Here is an 18,583-nt window from a genome sequence, read left to right as displayed (position 1 = left end):
AAGATTTGCCAAATCTTCTCTGCCAATGCCAAACAGGTTATTCTGCCATTGACTAGTTTGGTGTTTGGTGGATTGGATAATTGAAGTTTGAAGAAACAAGACATATTGGCAATTCAACAATTTATTCATTTCACAAACAGGAGCCTCAGTAATATGTGGAAGAACCATACACAGCCACAGCAGCCAGGCACCTCCTCCTCATGCTGGTCACCAGCCTGGTCACACACTGCTGTGGGATGGCATCCCATTCTTATATATATATATATATATATATATATATCTTATACATCTCTTAGTACATTCATGTGGATTTTTTATTTAGTTTATTTAGTATCTTTTATTGTCCATATTTTTCATGGTTTGTTATTTGTTATTTTAACATCCTGTTATGATGCTTGTGTATATTGTGTGTGATGTCTGTAAGCTACTGGGACCTTGAATTTCCCCTTGGGGATCAATAAAGTATATATATATATATATATATATATATATATATATATATCTAACGTGATTGCAGTAGACATAGAATAAAAAAATAAATTAAAAAAATGAATCGATTTTGAATCGGTAGGGCTTGAATCGCGATTTGAATCACTTCTTTGCACTCCCCTACTTAAAAAAAACAAAATATTGATGTTCTTTTAAACCCTGAAACATATTTCCCTTCACTCTGGTGGATCAGAGACTCAGATCAAACCTTGTGACACACAGAAAACCTGCAGAACATAAGAAGGGTCAGAGGTCACAGCCAGCTCAGAACGGGCATTTAAGCCTCGAAGAAACTCCAACAGGAACTGGATTTTATTTAGAGACACTTATTGTAAATATTAGGCTTTAAAAAACAATTACACAGAGATTAAAACTGCCAAATATCTTTTCTTTTATCATACTTTTCTATCAGCATCAGGGAATAAACAAACAGCTGTTATTTGGCCTTCAAAATAAGAGACTTTCAACTACTTTAAACCTTGGTGTAGGGCTGGATCGAATATTCAATATTCATTCGATGGGTAGGCATTTGATTTTCAATCGTGGGATTTAAATATTGTTTGTTTTTTTAAACATGCATTCATTTATATATAAGTTTTTAACCAGGCGATATAGTTTCACTTAAACCTACATTGTGTAATTTTTTGAGTTGATTCTTAGCAAAAAAAACTTTGTTCTTTCACAAATATGTGCTCATTTACGTGTAATTACTTCCACCAACTAATCAAAATATTCTCGTAAGCGTAGAATCTGACATTCAGAATCATTCAGAATACATACGAGCGAGTTGAAAGGCAAGGCAACAAGACCAAAGTTAATATTGGAGTGGCTAGAACAGCTGCAGGAGATAGTCAGAGCTAATTTTGGGTTTGGCCACCGTAGGAGTTAAAACGCAATCGGAATAGGAGGGGCTAGAAAGTAATAGTTAGTTGATTGTCATATACAATTTCACCGTTAGATGGGAGAAATTCTTACACAATGTAGCTTTAAGTTTTACTTTTCTTGAAGGTTTTAGTTTTTATTGAGTTTCAGTTTACTAAAATATTTTTTTCACTTATTTTTGTATTAGTTTACTTTAATAACCGAACACACAACTCATTCTGATAATCCATTGATAGTTTTGGTCGTTTTAAAGTAATAATGCTGTGATGATTGTGATGATTTCCTGCTTTTTCTCTGTTTCATATTATTATAAACTGAATATTTTGGGGGTTTTAGACTGTTGGTCGAACAAGACAGTTAAAGACGTCATCTTGGGCTCTGTGACATGTGATGGACAATTTTCTTGACATTTTGTACATTAAACAGTTGATTGATTTTCTCTCTTGCTAAGCTAATGTGCATTTTAGGATTTTGTTGTTTTCCTGTTTAAAAGTGTCCAACCGAAAACAAAGACATGAATAAATAATGTGTGAGTGGTGTAATGTGCTCAGAAACCTTCCAATGTATCCTGTAAAAGTCTCAAAGCTAAACTAGTCACATCCTGCATCTCAATAAACCGGTCAGTCCTCCAGAGTTCACTTTGTCTTTTGTCATTTTCTTCCAACATTAAGAACGAAAAAGAGGTTAAATTAACTCGCGCTGTTCCCGTTCTCTCCATCAACATGCCCGAATGTTGGGTTTTATTCTGACTCAAGTCTGAATAAAACCCAACATTTTATTAACCCTTATGTTGTCTCTCCCGCTGACCATGCAAGATGCAACTTTTAGTTTTTCTGGGTCAGAATATTAAAAATTAAAACCGCTAGACACTTTTCACAAAGTTTTTTTTCCTGCATTTTTTTACAACGTTTACACCACGTTTTGAAGCTTTCTCCGACATTTCGGTCACTTTTGTCTCGATGTCTTGGTCTCTTTTCCGAAGTTCTTTTGTCAATTTCTTTCTTCAAATGCCAAAAAATTTAATAAAACACCCAAATTCAATGAAAGTAGTGAACTGATCATTTATTTCACTGTGTAACTTGTTTGAATGTCTTAATCCTTTTGTTTAGGCATGCTGTCGTTATAGATGTAATGTAATATATTTTAAACTGTATTTTAGGATGCCTGTTGTCAGCTGGCCGGGACTACTGCTGGAAATTAGCCGTAGAGGCTAAAGCTGCTCCTCAGTTAGTCAATCAGTTAGTTAGTTCCTAACCCTTTAAAACCCCAAAGTGGCACAATAACACACACTAACTATCTGATGACTACTATTATAATGTTACTGCTGCTACATTGCACATATCTGTACACATGTCATATGACATAGCTATATTTATTCTGCTCTTATAAGGTAACTGTTAATACACTGCACATATTTATATTTGATTTATATTACTCTAAACCACCTTCTGTTAACCAACTGTACACTACTGTCTACACTGCATTATATTTCTTGTCTGTCTATGCACCACCTGTCTATATTTGAATATCACATTGCACTTCTGGTTGGACACAAACTGCATTTCGTTGTCATTGTACTTGTACTCTGCACAATGACAATAAAGTTGAATCTAATCTAACTATCTGATGGAGGCAGCGTAGAGCAGCAGCTCTGTGTTCTGCGGGTTAAATGATGTGTTTTATCAAAGGAGTCTTAATGGCTTTGAAGAGAGATAACGGCTTCAGTTCCTCGTCGTTAAGGGCTGTCTGACAGCAACGTAAAGCACCGGAAATATTATAAATATACTGTAGCGTCTACTTAAACTGGTATAGATGTCTTTATGTGTCTAAAATGTGTTTAGCTGCTGCCCCGTCCACAGCAGGACATTGCTTAGCTTCTGACTACGGAGAAGTAGCTCATTCAACCACACTTTACAACATCTGAACTGTCCCTTTAAGATCAAACTCATCAGCTGCCTGACGAAGCTCCACACCTTATATTACGTCATCTGAGACAAACCAGGAAACAAGTTAGTTCCTGTTGAGTTGTCAGTTAGAAGAGACGCAGCGACAGACAGACGGTAAGATTTACCTTTTATTACAAAGCTGTGACTTTAACTGAGGGAGGACAGTTACAGGAAGGAGCTGTACTGAAGAAGTGAAATACTTTAACTGTAATCTGCTGCAGACTGAAAAATACACTTAGAGACCCAAAGTGAAAGTAACTGAGGCAACTTTCTGCAGCAGGGAGGGGCACACAGGAGACGTTTGCCTTCTGGGCTTTCTGCCAGAAATCTCTTAAGACAACAAATAAACCCTTCTGGCAGACAGCCCTGAAGGCAAACCTCTCCCGTGTGCGACGGAGGGAAACTTCCTGTTTTAACGTCTGCTGTTTCTGATGTTTTCATCTGCTCTCAGAGACAAAATGGCTTCCATGTCAGAGGATGATTTCTGCTGTTCGGTCTGTCATGAAGTCTTTAGAGATCCTGTTCTTCTGTCATGTAGCCACAGCTTCTGTAAAGACTGTCTGAAGAGCTGGTGGAGAGAGAAAACAACACAGGAGTGTCCAGTTTGTAAGAGAAGATCTTCAAGGCCAGAACCACCTCGTAACCTGGAGTTAAAGAAGCTGTGTGAGAGTTTCTTACAGCAGAGAGATCAGAGAGCTTCAGAGGCTCTCTGCAGTCTGCACTCTGAGAAACTCAAACTCTTCTGTCTGGACCATCAGCAGCCATTGTGTCTTGTCTGTCTTCATTCAGAAAAACACACCAACCACAGAATCAGACCCATCGATGAAGCTGCACAACAACACAAGAAGGAACTCCAGGAAACTCTGGAGCCATTAAAGGAGAAGATAAAGGTTTTTGAACAAGTTAAAGTTAAGATTGATCAAACAGCAGAACACCTGAAGGTCCAGGTCCGACGCACAGAGACGCAGATTAAGGATCAGTTTAAGAAGCTTCATCAGTTTCTAGAAGAGGAAGAGGAGGCCAGGATGGCTGCACTGAGGGAGGAAGAGGAGCAGAAGAGTCAGAGGATGAAGGAGAAGATGGAGGCTCTGAGCAGAGAGATAGCAGCTCTTTCAGACACAGTCAGAGCCACAGATGAGCAGCTGAGAGCTGAAGACGTCTCATTCCTGATCAACTACAAGGCTGCAGTGGAAAGAGTCCAGCAGTTCCCCCTGCTGGATGATCCACAGCTGCTCTCAGGAGCTCTAATAGACGAGGCCAAACACCTGGGCAACCTGAGCTTCAACATCTGGAACAAGATGAAGGACTTGGTCTCCTACACTCCTCTGATTCTGGACCCAAACACTGCTAATCCAAACCTCATCTTGTCTGAAGATCTGACCAGTGTGAGACTTGGAGGAGACAGACAGAAGCTTCCTGATAATCCAGAGAGGTTTGATTATTACTGGTCTGTCCTGGGCTCTGAGGGCTTTAACTCAGGGACTCACAACTGGGATGTTGAGGTTGTAGACAACAAATCCTGGATACTGGGTGTGTCAGCAGAGTCTGACCAGAGGAAGGGAGTCATACCTTCTGGATTATGGATAATATGGTTCTCTAAAGCTAAATACTTAGAGTGGTCTCCACCAGCTCCACCCACTTATCTCCCATTTAAGAAGCAGCTCCAGCGGATCAGAGTGACTCTGGACTGGAACAGAGGAAAGCTGTCGTTCTCTGATCCTGATACTAACACACACATACACACCTTCACACACACTTTCACTGAGAGGCTGCTTCCATACATTTACACAGGAGAAGAAGTCCCACTGAAGATATCACCACTGAAGGTCTGTGTGACAAAACAACAGGTCTGATAGTCTTTAGTTTGAAGGGGGTGATAATAATAGTAAACAACCCTTAATGTGTCCATGTATTTATGTGGACATAAACAAAAACAAATTTCTGAAATGAATGATAAAATAAGTTCAAACTTTATACAGCAGATTAAAATAATACAAACACAATAATTCATCCATAATTAAATAACTCATTATTTTGAGATACTTTTTGGTGTAAGAACAAAAGTTCAAAGTGAACATTTTGCAGATATGGAGGACATAGACATCTGTGCGTCGTATGAATAACATCTGCAGCTACAGTAGCATGTTAACGAGTCACAAACTGCTACTCTGCTCTCTTTTCCCTGAATCAAAACGTTCCCAGGAATAAATACCGATGCTCTTTTAAACCCTGAAGCATTTTTCCCTTCACTCTGGTGTATCTCTGCGCCTCCTTCACTGAAGGACGGCGCTCAGAGACTAGGGGTGGAACGATACACAGAAGTCATGGTTCGGTTCATACCTCGGTTCAGACATCACGGTTCGGTTCAGAACAATGGATACAATTTTTAGTGTGCATGATGTCTCAGGCTTTACCACCCAGTGTCATACAGTTTCTCCCCTGAGCTAGTTGCAACAGCCTGAAGTGTATAAAGTAAGATGTAAACAGTTAGTACCCAACATCATCTCCAGACTCCATCTGGAACTTGTAAACAAAATAAGACAATCAGCTAGTAGTGTGATATGGGAGACAAGTGCTGCTCTCATATGTGAATGCACAGAGCAGGGATGTTAAAAGAGCAGCTTCGGTTACACAGAGCAGTTGACTAGTTAAAATAGACTTTATTAATCCCACACTGAGGAAATTCCTTAGTGGGGAAATTCCTTAGAGTTTTGGCGTAAGCTTAACAGCGGAGCTAACAGCAAACAGCGGAGCTAACAGTGGAGCTAACAGCTAATGGCGGAGCTAACGGCATAGCTAACAGCATAGCTAACAGCGAAGCAAACGGGCCTGGAGGCCATTTGTGGTTGAGGCAAGAAGGGATACAGCTACGTCCGTGTTTTGTTTGGAAGGGGCTAGTTTGCCTCGTGTGGCCCATGGTGTGGGCTCACTGGACCGACTTGACATGTAGGCATGGTTGAATTGTAGGCTGAGCTCTGAGCTTCAGAGCTAAGGGAAGGCTACAGATTAGGTGTCCCTAAAGAAACGCATATCTAACAGTAGTTCCGCATTACATCAATTAATTTGCAGGCAAGTTTTATTTATTTTTAAACCGTGTATTCTCCGTGTAAATTCATCTACCGAACCGAGACGCCCGTACCGTTTCGGTTCAATACGAATACATGTACCGTTCCACCCCTATCAGGGACTCAGATCAAACCTAATGTCACACAGAGAAGAGACTTTAAAACACAGAAAACCTGCAGGACATGTTTATACAGCACATGAGAAGGGTCAGAGATCACAGCCAGCTCAGAACGGCGATTTAAGTCTCGAAGAAACTCCAACAGGAACTGGATTTTACTTAGAGACACTTATTGTAAATATTAGGCTTAAAAAAACAATTACAGAGAGATTAAAACTGCCAAATATCTTTCCTTTTATCATACTTTTCTATCACCATCAGGGAATAAACAAACTGCTGTTATTTGGCCTTCAAAATAAGAGACTTTCAACTACTTTAAACCTTGGTGTAGGGCTGGTAGCGATATAGTTTCAGTTAAGTTTTATTTTTTCTTGAAGGTTTAAATTTTTTATTGAGTTTCAGTTTACTAAAAATATTTTTCACTTATTTTTGGATTAGTTTACTCTGATAGTCACACAACTATTTTAATAATCGATTGACAATTTCACTTTTAAAGTAATAATGCTGTGATGATTTCCTGCTTTTCTCTGTTTTATATTATTATAAACTGAATATTTTGGGTGTTTTAGACTGTTGGTCAAACAAAACAAGACAGTTAAAGATGTCATTGTGGGCTCTGTGACATGTGATGTACACTTCTTGACATTTTCTATATTAAACAGTTAATTGATTTTCTCTCTTGCTAAGCAATGTGCATTTTAGGATTTAGTTGTGATTTGTAGAGTCACAGCATGTACAAAAAACAACGTAACATGAGACACAGCCACCTTCTATCCGTAAACAAACCGGGAACTATATTCTCAGGCGGAAGAATATAGTACTTGGGCGGAGTGATATGCTCGCATCAAGCCTGTCTGAGAGTATAGTTACCAGTTTGTTTGCGGTTAGAAGATGGCTGTGTCTCATGTTACGTTGTTTTGTGTACATGCTGTGACTATACAAATCACAACATGGAAACAGGAGCATGTTGGCATTATTTTGTCACTTATTGGGAGCAGTAGGCTAGTTGGAACCATTCACCTGCAGGATCTGTGCTAGGCTAAGCTAATGCTGGAGCCGTCAGACAGCGTTACAGCACGCACGGAGATGAGAAGGGTATGGACTTGTCTAACTCTGGGAGTTACGGTGAATAAGCTAAAGTCCCAATAAGTCGGCGTGTTCCTTTAATGTAGAAAAATAATAAAAAAATTGGTCAAAATGTAGGAACATTTGTGCTGGTCACAGACATGTAACTACGGAATCCACCAGACTTAAACCTTTGGCTCTCTACATACCAACTGCCGATAGAAACAATGAAAAAAAATATCTGGAAAGATACAGACGGTTCCCTGTTTGTTACCTGCTCTGTGTCCCATATATATGACACCACAAACCACATTAATGCGTTCGCCAGACCTTTATCTTTCTTGTGATGATAATATTTTTGCCGTTTGAACCCACCGTTTTTGAATTACAGAACAAACTTAAGAGGTATAATTATCATTAAATGGACATGTTTGACCCATTTAAGATACTGTCTCCCCCTCACTCCTCTACTCCCTCACTGTGGAAATCACACAAACACAACACACACACACACACACACACACACACACACACACACACACACACACACACACACACACACACACACACACACACACACACACACACACACACACACACACACACACACACACACACACACACACACACACACACACACCATCATGGAGACACTTTACTGTAGGCTGTGTTGTCCTCTCTTTTCAGGACATGTCAAACAGCAGAGTAGTTCAGTGTGCAGATGTGCTGCAATAGCAGCAATCGGCAGAATGACTATTATCCCCCATACTTATTATTAATCCGCCACATCTTGTCCCGCTACTAGTCACGGAGCGTTGCCAACACATGCACACAAAACACATCAAAACGTGTGTAATAATCGTGAATGGTGTGCTTTGACTTTTCGAAGAGATTTGCCGCACGGTTTTCACGAAATCTGTAAAAAAATGTTGCAAAATTTCCCATAGACTTTAATGGGAAATCTTCCGGAAATCGCTTAACATAGCTCAAAACAACCCCTCTTTGGGGGCACAGTAGTAGGCACACTGTCAAAATGTCTAGTTATCGTTATTACTGTTTGTATAATCATGCTGTGATTTGATACTGTATTGTTTGTAACCGTTACATGTTGTACGTCTGAGACTTTGGTTTACTGTTTGGCTACTGTCTCTTGGCCAGGACGCTCTTGTAACAGAGATTTTAAAGAGAGGAGAGATGGAGGAGTGTTTTCTCTCTCTGTGTCGCTGCTCTATTCAGAGAGACCAGGATGCAAACCAACACCTGCTCCGGTTTTAGGACTCCGGCTCTGCTTTCTGCCTCCCTGACAAATCCTGGCAGCCATATCAAACAGCCGGGGTCTGCAGGTCTCACTCTGCAGGTCTGACGGTACGTCTACAGGTCTGCAGGTCTAGAGGTCTCACTCTGCAGGTCTGACGGTACATCTATGGGTCTGCAGGTCTCACTCTTCAGGTTTGACGGCAAGGGGAAGCCAGAAAGAAATGCAGCTGCGTGTCTGCAGCATGAGTTGACACAGATTCCACTTTTGGAGAAACACAACCCTGCGTGACGCTGCGGTGCAGAGTCATGTGTGCGTGGATCAGACTTGTCGGTGCGTTTTGAGGCGGTGCGAGAGTCCCGTACAGGAAACGGGAAACATCACTGCCTCTATCTCTGCCACAAGAAAGTTTTAAAACCACCAAACACAAGCTCTGAATTACCCGGGAGTTTGGGGAACAGCTGACTGTTTCCTCAGTCCCTCCGTCTCTTATCTTTCTCTCTTTCTCCGGGAAACAAAAGCCCTATTCGCACGGGATAAGTATTACCTGGTGACCTCCAGTCATTTGTAATAATCGCGGAGGTTGTCTGTGATCTTAATCCCGTGCGAATCAGTCATGTCTGTAATTTGTAAAGTAATAATTCCCCCGCAAATGACCTACCATATTTCGCTGAAAACGGAGGTCCTGTGATGATATTAGTCCCGTGCGAATCGGCATCTCTGCTTTGTCCAGGATTTGGCGGGGCTTTTTTGTTTTTTCAAGGTACCTATTTCCTTCTTTTGCGCCTTTTTATCCATCTTTGGCGAAGAATGGAGGGTGCGTTGGAGTGTTTTGACAGTGTTTTGGGTGCTGGGTCATGTCGCTATACATCATATACAATTTGCAGAAAGAGAAAGATGAAAACCACAAGTGCGAAGACAAAAAGAATGATTAGATGGCGATGGATGACATGTATAGCAGCATGCGGTAAATATATTTTTTGTGTTTGTATCATACATCTAGAGATAACGACAAGACATCTCCAAGCAATAGCTTATCAAAAATAATGCACAATCAAGCGAGGGGGCTCACTTCATAATTAGAGGTTAATGTTACAAATAAATCAAGCGTAAAGCTTGAGCTAATAGATTTTAACCTGGTGAAATGTTTGGTTTTATCCATCTAACCGGACCCTGCTTGACACCACCCGGAGAAAAAAGTGAGAGAAAGAAAAGGAGAGGTCACAGTTTGGACGATGACTGACTATCCGGTTGAGATTGTGTGTGTGTGTGTGCGCGTGTGTGTCCTCGAGATCTGACCACACACAAACACACGTAGCAGAGCTACCCACACCCATGTTTCTACTGTTTCTTAATGTCAGTAAATTCGAGTAAAATCACAGGCTTCGCTTATCCCGTTCAAATGCGCCAGATGAAACTCAGACGTGGGTGGGTAATTTATAATTCACACGAGGTCCCTAGATAATACTTATCCCGTGCGAATAGGGCTAAAGCTGCCTTCAAATGCACTCTGACACGTCAAGATCTATAAACCATCAGACGGAAAACAGTAACTGTAGAAATATAAAGTCTACTTGTGCTACAGGCTTCACACGTTCCTGAATCATCCACACATCACACTTTATCATCAAAACCAGGAAAGAGCCAGAAACAAACGAGAAGAAAGTGACCAAAAAAACTGCAGTTTGGGTTCCCAGAGCAAGATTTAAATTAAAGTACTATACCAATGTTTTCCCAGAGCATACATGTTTTCATGCTGTTCTCTTCTCCTCTGCAGCCATTGGTTTCCATTCATTCAGTAAAACTCTGAAAATCTGTGTGTGTGTGCATGTGTGTGTGTGTGTCTGAAACTAGAACACATTCACATTTAACAAGCTGACATCACACACGTTTACCTGTTTTATAATAAAAAAACGACTCAGACTGATTGATCGACTGTCAAAGCTGGCCATTAATTTATGGTGATAGCGCAGTGGATATGACACATGCCTTCGGCGTGGGAGATCTCGGTTCAATTCCCACAGCAATACATCAACCAATGTGTCCCTGAGCAAGACACTTAACTCCTAGTCGGTCCAGAGGCGTGCAACCTCTGACTTATATAACAATTGTAAGTTGCTTTGGGTTTTAATTGATTTTAAAAGACTTTTATTTACACACACACACACACACACACACACACACACACACACACACACACACACACACACACACACACACACACACACACACACACACACACACACACACACACACACACACACACACACACACACACACACACACACACACACACACACACAGAGAGAAAGTCTGAACTCAGGAGTAGCTACAGAGGTTGTTGCAACCAAGATAAAAAAAAAGGTGTTTCCTACCCTGGAGATGGTCAGCGGCATGTTGAAGTCCTTGCCCCCCTGCAGCCTGAAGCCCCAGGGGCCGGGGCCGGGCAGCGACACGGTGTAGGTGCTCATTCTTCCAGGCGACTAAAAGATCCTCAGACAGCAGCAGGTTAAACCCAAACTGTATTTAAAACCCCACAGCTTCTTGGGAGGGATGGGAGGGTGGGTCGGGCGGGCGGGCAGCAAGGAGCCTCTGAAAGGACACAGAGGAAGAGATATTAAAGAGGGTGAAATGATAAAAGAAACAAACCTGAAAGTAGAAAAATAATAGAAAACGGAGACACAAACCGGAACTGTGAGAGAGAGAGAGAAAGAAAGAAAGCTGAGAGAGGAGACAGAAGAGGACTTGCCTGCTCAGAGGAGCTGAAGTGAGAGCCTAAGAATAGCCAGAGATAGTGTACTGTTGCATTGTGGGGGGTAGATGGGTGAGGCGGGGTGAGGCAGGGGCGCAGGGGGGTAGAAGGGAGGGGGGGTGTGGACTTATATGGCGTGAAAGGGGACACCCGGTATGCCAGGCTCGCCGTGTTTCACCGGGGCTAATATAGACCGAGCAGATTCTTCTAGACTCCCTCACCCCCTCCCCTCCCCTAAGCCCCCCCCTCACCTCCGTCACGCCCAGGGTCTCCCTCGGACCCAATCAGGGGCGATGCCAGGAAAATGTCTCGTTATCTCGGTGGCGATAAAGACGAAACCGAAAGGCCACGAGTTAAGTGGCTCCGATAGCTGAAAGGTCAGCAGGAGATTGGTTGTAACAGAGAGGTCACAGGTTCAAATCCCATTACGTACATACAGTATATATATCATTCACGATTAATAACACCATTCGTTATATAAGAGGGGATAGTGTTAATTAGTTTTGGTCATACGTGAACTGTCAATAATTAGGTTAGTTTGGTCATCAATCAGACTACTACTACTGGGAGTAAAGGTCACTATTTCAACCGTTTAGTTAGTACTTTTACTAATGGATGAATGGATGAATGGATGGATGGATGGATGGATGAATGGATGGATGGATGGATGAATGGATGAATGGATGGATGGATGGATGGATGGATGGATGGATGGATGAATCAACTGTTGGTTTGAGTGTGAACATGAAGATTTGTAGGAACTAGCTGCAGAAGTGATGACAGCAGTCAAACTAGAAGCAGCTGTATGTCGCACTAATGGTCTTTTATTTTGGCAGGTGGTGCTAACAACAGGTGACAATTCCCTGACATAAACACACACACACACACACACACACACACACACACACACAGAAAAACACACACACACACACACAGACAGACAGACACACACAGACAGAAAACACACACAAACACACAGACACAGAAACACAAAGAAAAACACACACATACACACACAGAAACACACACACACACACACACAGAAAAACACACACACACACAGACAGAAAAACATACACACACTCTCACAGAGAAAAACAGACACACACACATACACACACACACACACACACAAAGAAAAACACACACACATACATACACAGACAGACCCACGCACACACACAGAGACACAGAAAAACACACAAACACACTCAAACACACACACAGACACACACACACAAACATACACAAACAGACACACTGACAAAAAAACACACACACACACACACACACACAGACACACAGAAACACAAAGACACACACACACACACACACACACACTACAAAGCAGCTCACCCAATGAAATTATTTGTAATGTGTTTAACTGAATGTTTCTTCACAGACAAATGTCTATTTTGTTTTTCACTAATAAAAAAAGCATCAACTTCACGAAACTACTTCCAAACTTAACTTTTTGTGTTCTATGACTACGTTTACATGCACATAATGTTCCATTTTTTGCCCTTATTCCCAAAAAGACAACATTCCTACAAAGCTGTTTTCATGGCTACTAAAAAGGAATATTCCTCTAATATTCCAGTTTCCATGCAGCTGTGAAAAGGTTTCTTGAAAAGGTCCAAAAACCTGTTGATGAGTCTTTCATCGAACTACACCAGACTCCGTGTAAATAATCAGGACTTTTAGGGGGATCAAAAGGGATCAAACTTTATTCTTAATCCTCACATACACACAGTACAATGTAGTGAAATTATATTACTGCATTTAACCCATCCTAAATATTAGGAGCACAGGTTCACTGTCTTGCAAACAGTAGTTCCCTGACCGGGAATTGAACCCCAGCCATGGCGGTGAGAGAGCCCAACTCTAGATCACCAGGGAAAGGGAAACTTCGGTTGTTTTTTTTTTAAACCTGGACCCTATTTTTCCATGTTATTGTGTCAAAGTGACTGATGGGAACAACAGTCGTTGAAATTGGTCCAGTACCACCAGACTCCATGTAAATTATCAGGACTTTTAGCGTGTATAGAGCCAGCATATTTCCACCAGACTCCATGTAAATAATCAGGACTTTTAGCGTGTATAGAGCCAGCATATCTCCACCAGACTCCATGTAAATAATCAGGACTTTTAGCGTGTATAGAGCCAGCATATCTCCACCAGACTCCATGTAAATAATCAGGACTTTTAGCGTGTATAGAGCCAGCATATCTCCACCAGACTCCATGTAAATAATCAGGACTTTTAGCGTGTATAGAGCCAGCATATTTCTACCAGACTCCATGTAAATTATCAGGACTTTTAGCGTGTATAGAGCCAGCATATCTCCACATGTAAATGGGTGAATTAAGGGTTTATTACAACCAAACCAGAGTGGTGATTGTTGGAACAGTGGAAAGATGAACCAAGACGGCTTTTGGTAGTTTTATTTAGTTTCTGTCCACTTTGAATGAAGTGTTGTTTTTTTACACGCAAAAAAAGTCCTGATTATTTACATGGAGTCTGGTGGAGATATGCTGGACTCTATACATGCTAAAAGTCCCATTATTTACATGGAGTCTGGTGGAGATATGCTGGCTCTATACACGCTTAAAAGTCCTGATTATTTACATGGAGTCTGGTGGAGATATGCTGGCTCTATACACGCTAAAAGTCCTGATTATTTACATGGAGTCTGGTGGAGTTTGGTGATGGTGATTTCGGGGCTGTTTCATGTTAAACTAAAAGGATCTTACTCTTTAACTAAAAGGTCTATCTCTGTAGGGATCCTTTCTATAATGTTGTCAGACACTTAGAATAATAATCTGAGTCTGTCAGAGGCAACAACAGAACTTTTAGTGAACACTAACGGACTCTGAACATTTGCCCGTTAACGTTACATTGCAGCTTGTTTCTTGCTAAATACTGGACCGATTTAAAAGCTTGTTGTTCCCAGCATTCACTTAAGACACAAAAACATGTGCAGTAGGGTCCAGGTTGAAAAGAAAATGGTGTTCAGCTCCTCTGCAGAGACTGACAGGCTGATCCCAGCGCAGCCTGATCTGCTCAGCCTGTTATATCACCGGCTAAGTTTAGACGCCTTTGTCACAGCGAGGAATCTGATGGAGAGAGCTTTCCCAGGGTGCAACTGGCCAATGCACTTCTCAAACATGATTCAAGGTTTAAATAAGTAAGATTTCCCTACGTTTACGTACAGTGTTACTCACCACATCACTAATTAATTCATGTGTTTTAATCTGTGCTTAATTTACTTAGCTATAGCTCTTCTTTGACTTTGTTGGTGCTTAAGTACAGTTCTTAAAGGGACAGTTCAGATGTTTTAAAGTGTGGTTGGATGAGCTAATTCTCCATAGTCGGTGTGTTAGCTAGACACACACACACACACACACACACACACACACACACACACCGGGCATACACACACACACACACACACACACACACACGCACACACAGACACACACACAACGGGCATACACACACACACAGACACACACAGAAGAACACACAAGAACACACACTCACACATACATACACATACACAAGAACACACAAGAACACACACACGCAGACACACACATACACATATGTTGACACACACATACACACAGACACACACACACGATCACACACACACGCAAACACACACACTCACACATTCACAGACACACAGACACACTCACATACATGAACGCACGCATACACACACACACAGACACACACAGAAGAACACACAAGAACACACACTCACACATACATACACATACACATACACAAGAACACACAAGAACACACACACGGACACACACATACACATATGTTGACACACATACACACAGACACACACACACACACACACACACACACAAGAACACACACAGACACACACACACACACACTAAAAAGCAGCTCAACCCATGAACTGATTTTAAATGTGTTTAACTAAATGTTTCTTCACAGACAAATGTCTATTTTGTATATTTTTTGCTAGCGAGCTACACGCTGAAAATGTCAAGTTATGAAGAAGATGTAGCTGATACAACGAGACAGAACTGCTCGGTTCTTTCAGGGAACGACTGTAAAGATTTATAAAGAATATGTTGAGGTAATTTCCTCTCTAACTGGGAGGTTTTGGGACCGATTGGTGGGACTGCTGTGGACCAAGTACACACAGAGATACACTGGTAAGAGCCAATGAGGTTTAACCATGTATCAGCTCATTTAATCATGTTCATAGGCGTAATTTACAGAGGCGATGGGGGTGTTACAACCCCCCCCCCACCCAATAATCAAAACTGGCCAGTGCAAGTATTGTTTTCAGTTCACGACATTTCGGAGATACAAGTTTAGAAAACCAACTGAGCCGACTGGATGGCACGATGTGAGTCACTGCTCATAGAGAGGCAAGAGAAATTCACAGCTACATGAGGAGGGTGTTAAATACTGTGTGTGTGTGTGTGTGTGTGTGTGTGTGTGTGTGTGTGTGTGTGTGTGTGTGTGTGTGTGTGTGTGTGTGGGCATTAACACATAACTGACCTCGAAGAATAGTTTATCATTTTTAAACAGCTTCTTAATTGAGCCGTCCTGTAAAAGGTCAGTTCAGTCCAACACTCCTGTTTATGTGTGTGTGTGTGTGTGTGTGTGTGTGTGTGTGTGTGTGTGTGTGTGTGTGTGTGTGTGTGTGTGTGTGTGTTAAAGAATAAGATCCTTTTAGTTTAACATGAAACAGCCCCGAAATCACCATCACCAAACTCCACCAGACTCCATGTAAATAATCAGGACTTTTATCATCGTAAACACACTTCATTCAAAGTGGACAGAAACTAAATAAAACTACCAAAAGCCGTCTTGGTTCATCTTTCCAGTGTTCCAACAATCACCACTCTGGTTTGGTTGAAATAAACCCTTAATTCACCCATTTACATGTGGAGATATGCTGGCTCTATACACGCTAAAAGTCCTGATTATTTACATGGAGTCTGGTGGAGATATGCTGGCTCTATACACGCTAAAAGTCCTGATTATTTACATGGAGTCTGGTGGAGATATGCTGGCTCTATACACACTAAAAGTCCTGATTATTTACATGGAGTCTGGTGGAGATATGCTGGCTCTATACACACTAAAAGTCCTGATTATTTACATGGAGTCTGGTGGAGATATGCTGGCTCTATACACGCTAAAAGTCCTGATTATTTACATGGAGTCTGGTGGTACTGGACCAATTTCAAAGACTGTTGTTCCCATCAGTCACTTTTAGACACAATAACATGGAAAAAAGTTATAGAAGTTATAAAATAAAGTGCTATAAAATAAACATTATTGATCAGAATCTGACATCAGTATATATATATATATATATATATATATATATATATATATATATATATATATATATATATATATATATATATATATATATATACATACGTATATTTGTAATGAATGCCCAATGCTCCTCCTGTACACAAAGTGATTCCTGACTGCTCACCTTGTATCTCAGGTGCTCTGCAGACAGACACCGCCCACCTGCTCTTTGCTCCGCCCAGCAGGGCCGCTCCGTGCACGGAACCCAGTGTACACCCTGAAAGAAAAAACATACCGAATATGATACACTTTTAAACAAACTAACTTATAATCTTATTCATGCCTTGAGCACACAAACAGCTTCTGCGGGGGAAAGTTACCAGTGTGACCCGGGCGGAGGGCTCTGTGAGCCGGGCCGGGCCGGGCCGTGCAACTTGTTGCCTAGTGATGATGAAGAAGGGATTAGAGAGCAGAAGCACGCGGACACAGACAGGTGGCAAACAGTTTGAAAGGTGAATACCTGCCGCCGCTGTTCCCTTGTAGCTCCGTGAACCGTAGCCTACACACACCGACCGGTCCGGGACAGCCTGCGGTGATCCGGGGAATCCGCCTCCGGTGCCCCGGCCCGGGCAGAGAGCAGGAGGGAGGCCCGGGAGGGGAGGGGGGAGTTAAATGTTGGTGAATTTGCGGTTCCTAGGATGGCGAAGGATAATCCCTCCCTACTCTGCCTCTGATTGGCTAGTTAGTTAGTTAGTTAGTTAGCTAGTTAGTTAGCTAGTTAGTTAGCTAGTTAGTTAGTTCTGTTTTATTTCTGTGTCATGCCAAAACATTTTGGCCCATCCCACGTGGGATTACAAGATACCACAAATTTACTTATATAACAAACATCTTCCTGTCGCATATACAAATCATTCGGAGAAATACATGAATACAAATATATACATAAACACACATATACACATATGTGTATACACGTAGGCCTACACACATAACACACACAAACAACAAATTCTCATCTACAATTCATCTCGATAAAGAGCTTTTCTTCCTCTTCTCCCAAGCTTCGTTGGTCGGATTGGTTAGATTTAGGCACGACGGGTGAGATTGGATAGGGAATACCAGGTTTAGCCAATCACAGGCAGAGTAGGGCAGAGTAGGGCGGGACCTTCCGTCGCCATCCTAGGAAACGGACAGTCGCCTACGGCTGGATTTCCATTAGCGGGGTTGATATTTAAAGAGGCAGGAGTAACTGTGTACTCTTAGGGCTGTAGTTCAGTTTTTCTGGCCCATTGATCAGTTTCTTATTTTTTTATTTTATTAGCTTTGATATATTTTAATGTATTTTATTTTACTATTTCTGTGTGACTGTCTGCATGTGTGTGTGTCTGCATGTGAGTCTCTATGTGTGTGTGTCTGCATGTGAGTGTGTCTGTGTGTGTGTACATGTGTCTGTCTGTGTGTGTGTCTGTGACTGTGTGTCTGTATCTGTATCTGTGTGTGTGTCTGTGTCTGCATGTGTGTGTCTGTGATTGTGTGTGTGTGTGTGTTTGTCTGTATCTGTGTGTGTCTATGTGTGTGAGTCTATGTGTGTGTGTGTGTGTGTGTCTGTACGTGCATGCCTGTGTGTGTGTGTGTGTGTATGTGTGTGTCTGCATGTGAGTGTGTGTGTCTGCATGTGTGTGTGT

General features: G+C 41.6%; 2 protein-coding genes across 7 annotated transcripts in view; one reads left to right on the top strand and one right to left on the bottom strand.

Annotated features, from left to right (window-relative positions):
• LOC120547899 (PDZ and LIM domain protein 7-like) overlaps nucleotides 1-17,558 on the bottom strand; it is a 105,728-nt gene extending 88,170 nt beyond the window's left edge. For all 6 annotated transcript variants that reach the window (XM_039783716.1, XM_039783717.1, XM_039783719.1 and 3 more), the window contains exons 1-3: nucleotides 17,419-17,558; nucleotides 17,083-17,175; nucleotides 11,197-11,413 (exon numbers count right to left, since the gene is read on the bottom strand). In XM_039783716.1, coding sequence (XP_039639650.1) covers nucleotides 11,197-11,292 — 96 coding nt within the window. In that variant the 5' untranslated portion in view covers nucleotides 11,293-11,413; nucleotides 17,083-17,175; nucleotides 17,419-17,558. The remainder of the gene's footprint in view (nucleotides 1-11,196; nucleotides 11,414-17,082; nucleotides 17,176-17,418) is intronic.
• LOC120547900 (nuclear factor 7, ovary-like) lies at nucleotides 3,399-7,186 on the top strand. Its single transcript, XM_039783722.1, has 2 exons — nucleotides 3,399-3,431; nucleotides 3,769-7,186. Exon 2 carries the CDS (start codon nucleotides 3,776-3,778, stop codon nucleotides 5,168-5,170), a length of 1,395 nt encoding a protein of 464 aa, XP_039639656.1. The 5' UTR covers nucleotides 3,399-3,431; nucleotides 3,769-3,775; the 3' UTR covers nucleotides 5,171-7,186.
• Nucleotides 17,559-18,583: the final 1,025 nt, after the last annotated feature.

This window comes from Perca fluviatilis, chromosome 19 (assembly GCF_010015445.1).
Source record: "Perca fluviatilis chromosome 19, GENO_Pfluv_1.0, whole genome shotgun sequence".
Lineage (NCBI taxonomy): Eukaryota > Metazoa > Chordata > Actinopteri > Perciformes > Percidae > Perca > Perca fluviatilis.
The sequence above is the reverse complement of the archived record's forward strand: the minus strand, read 5'-3'. Positions and strand labels throughout refer to the sequence as shown.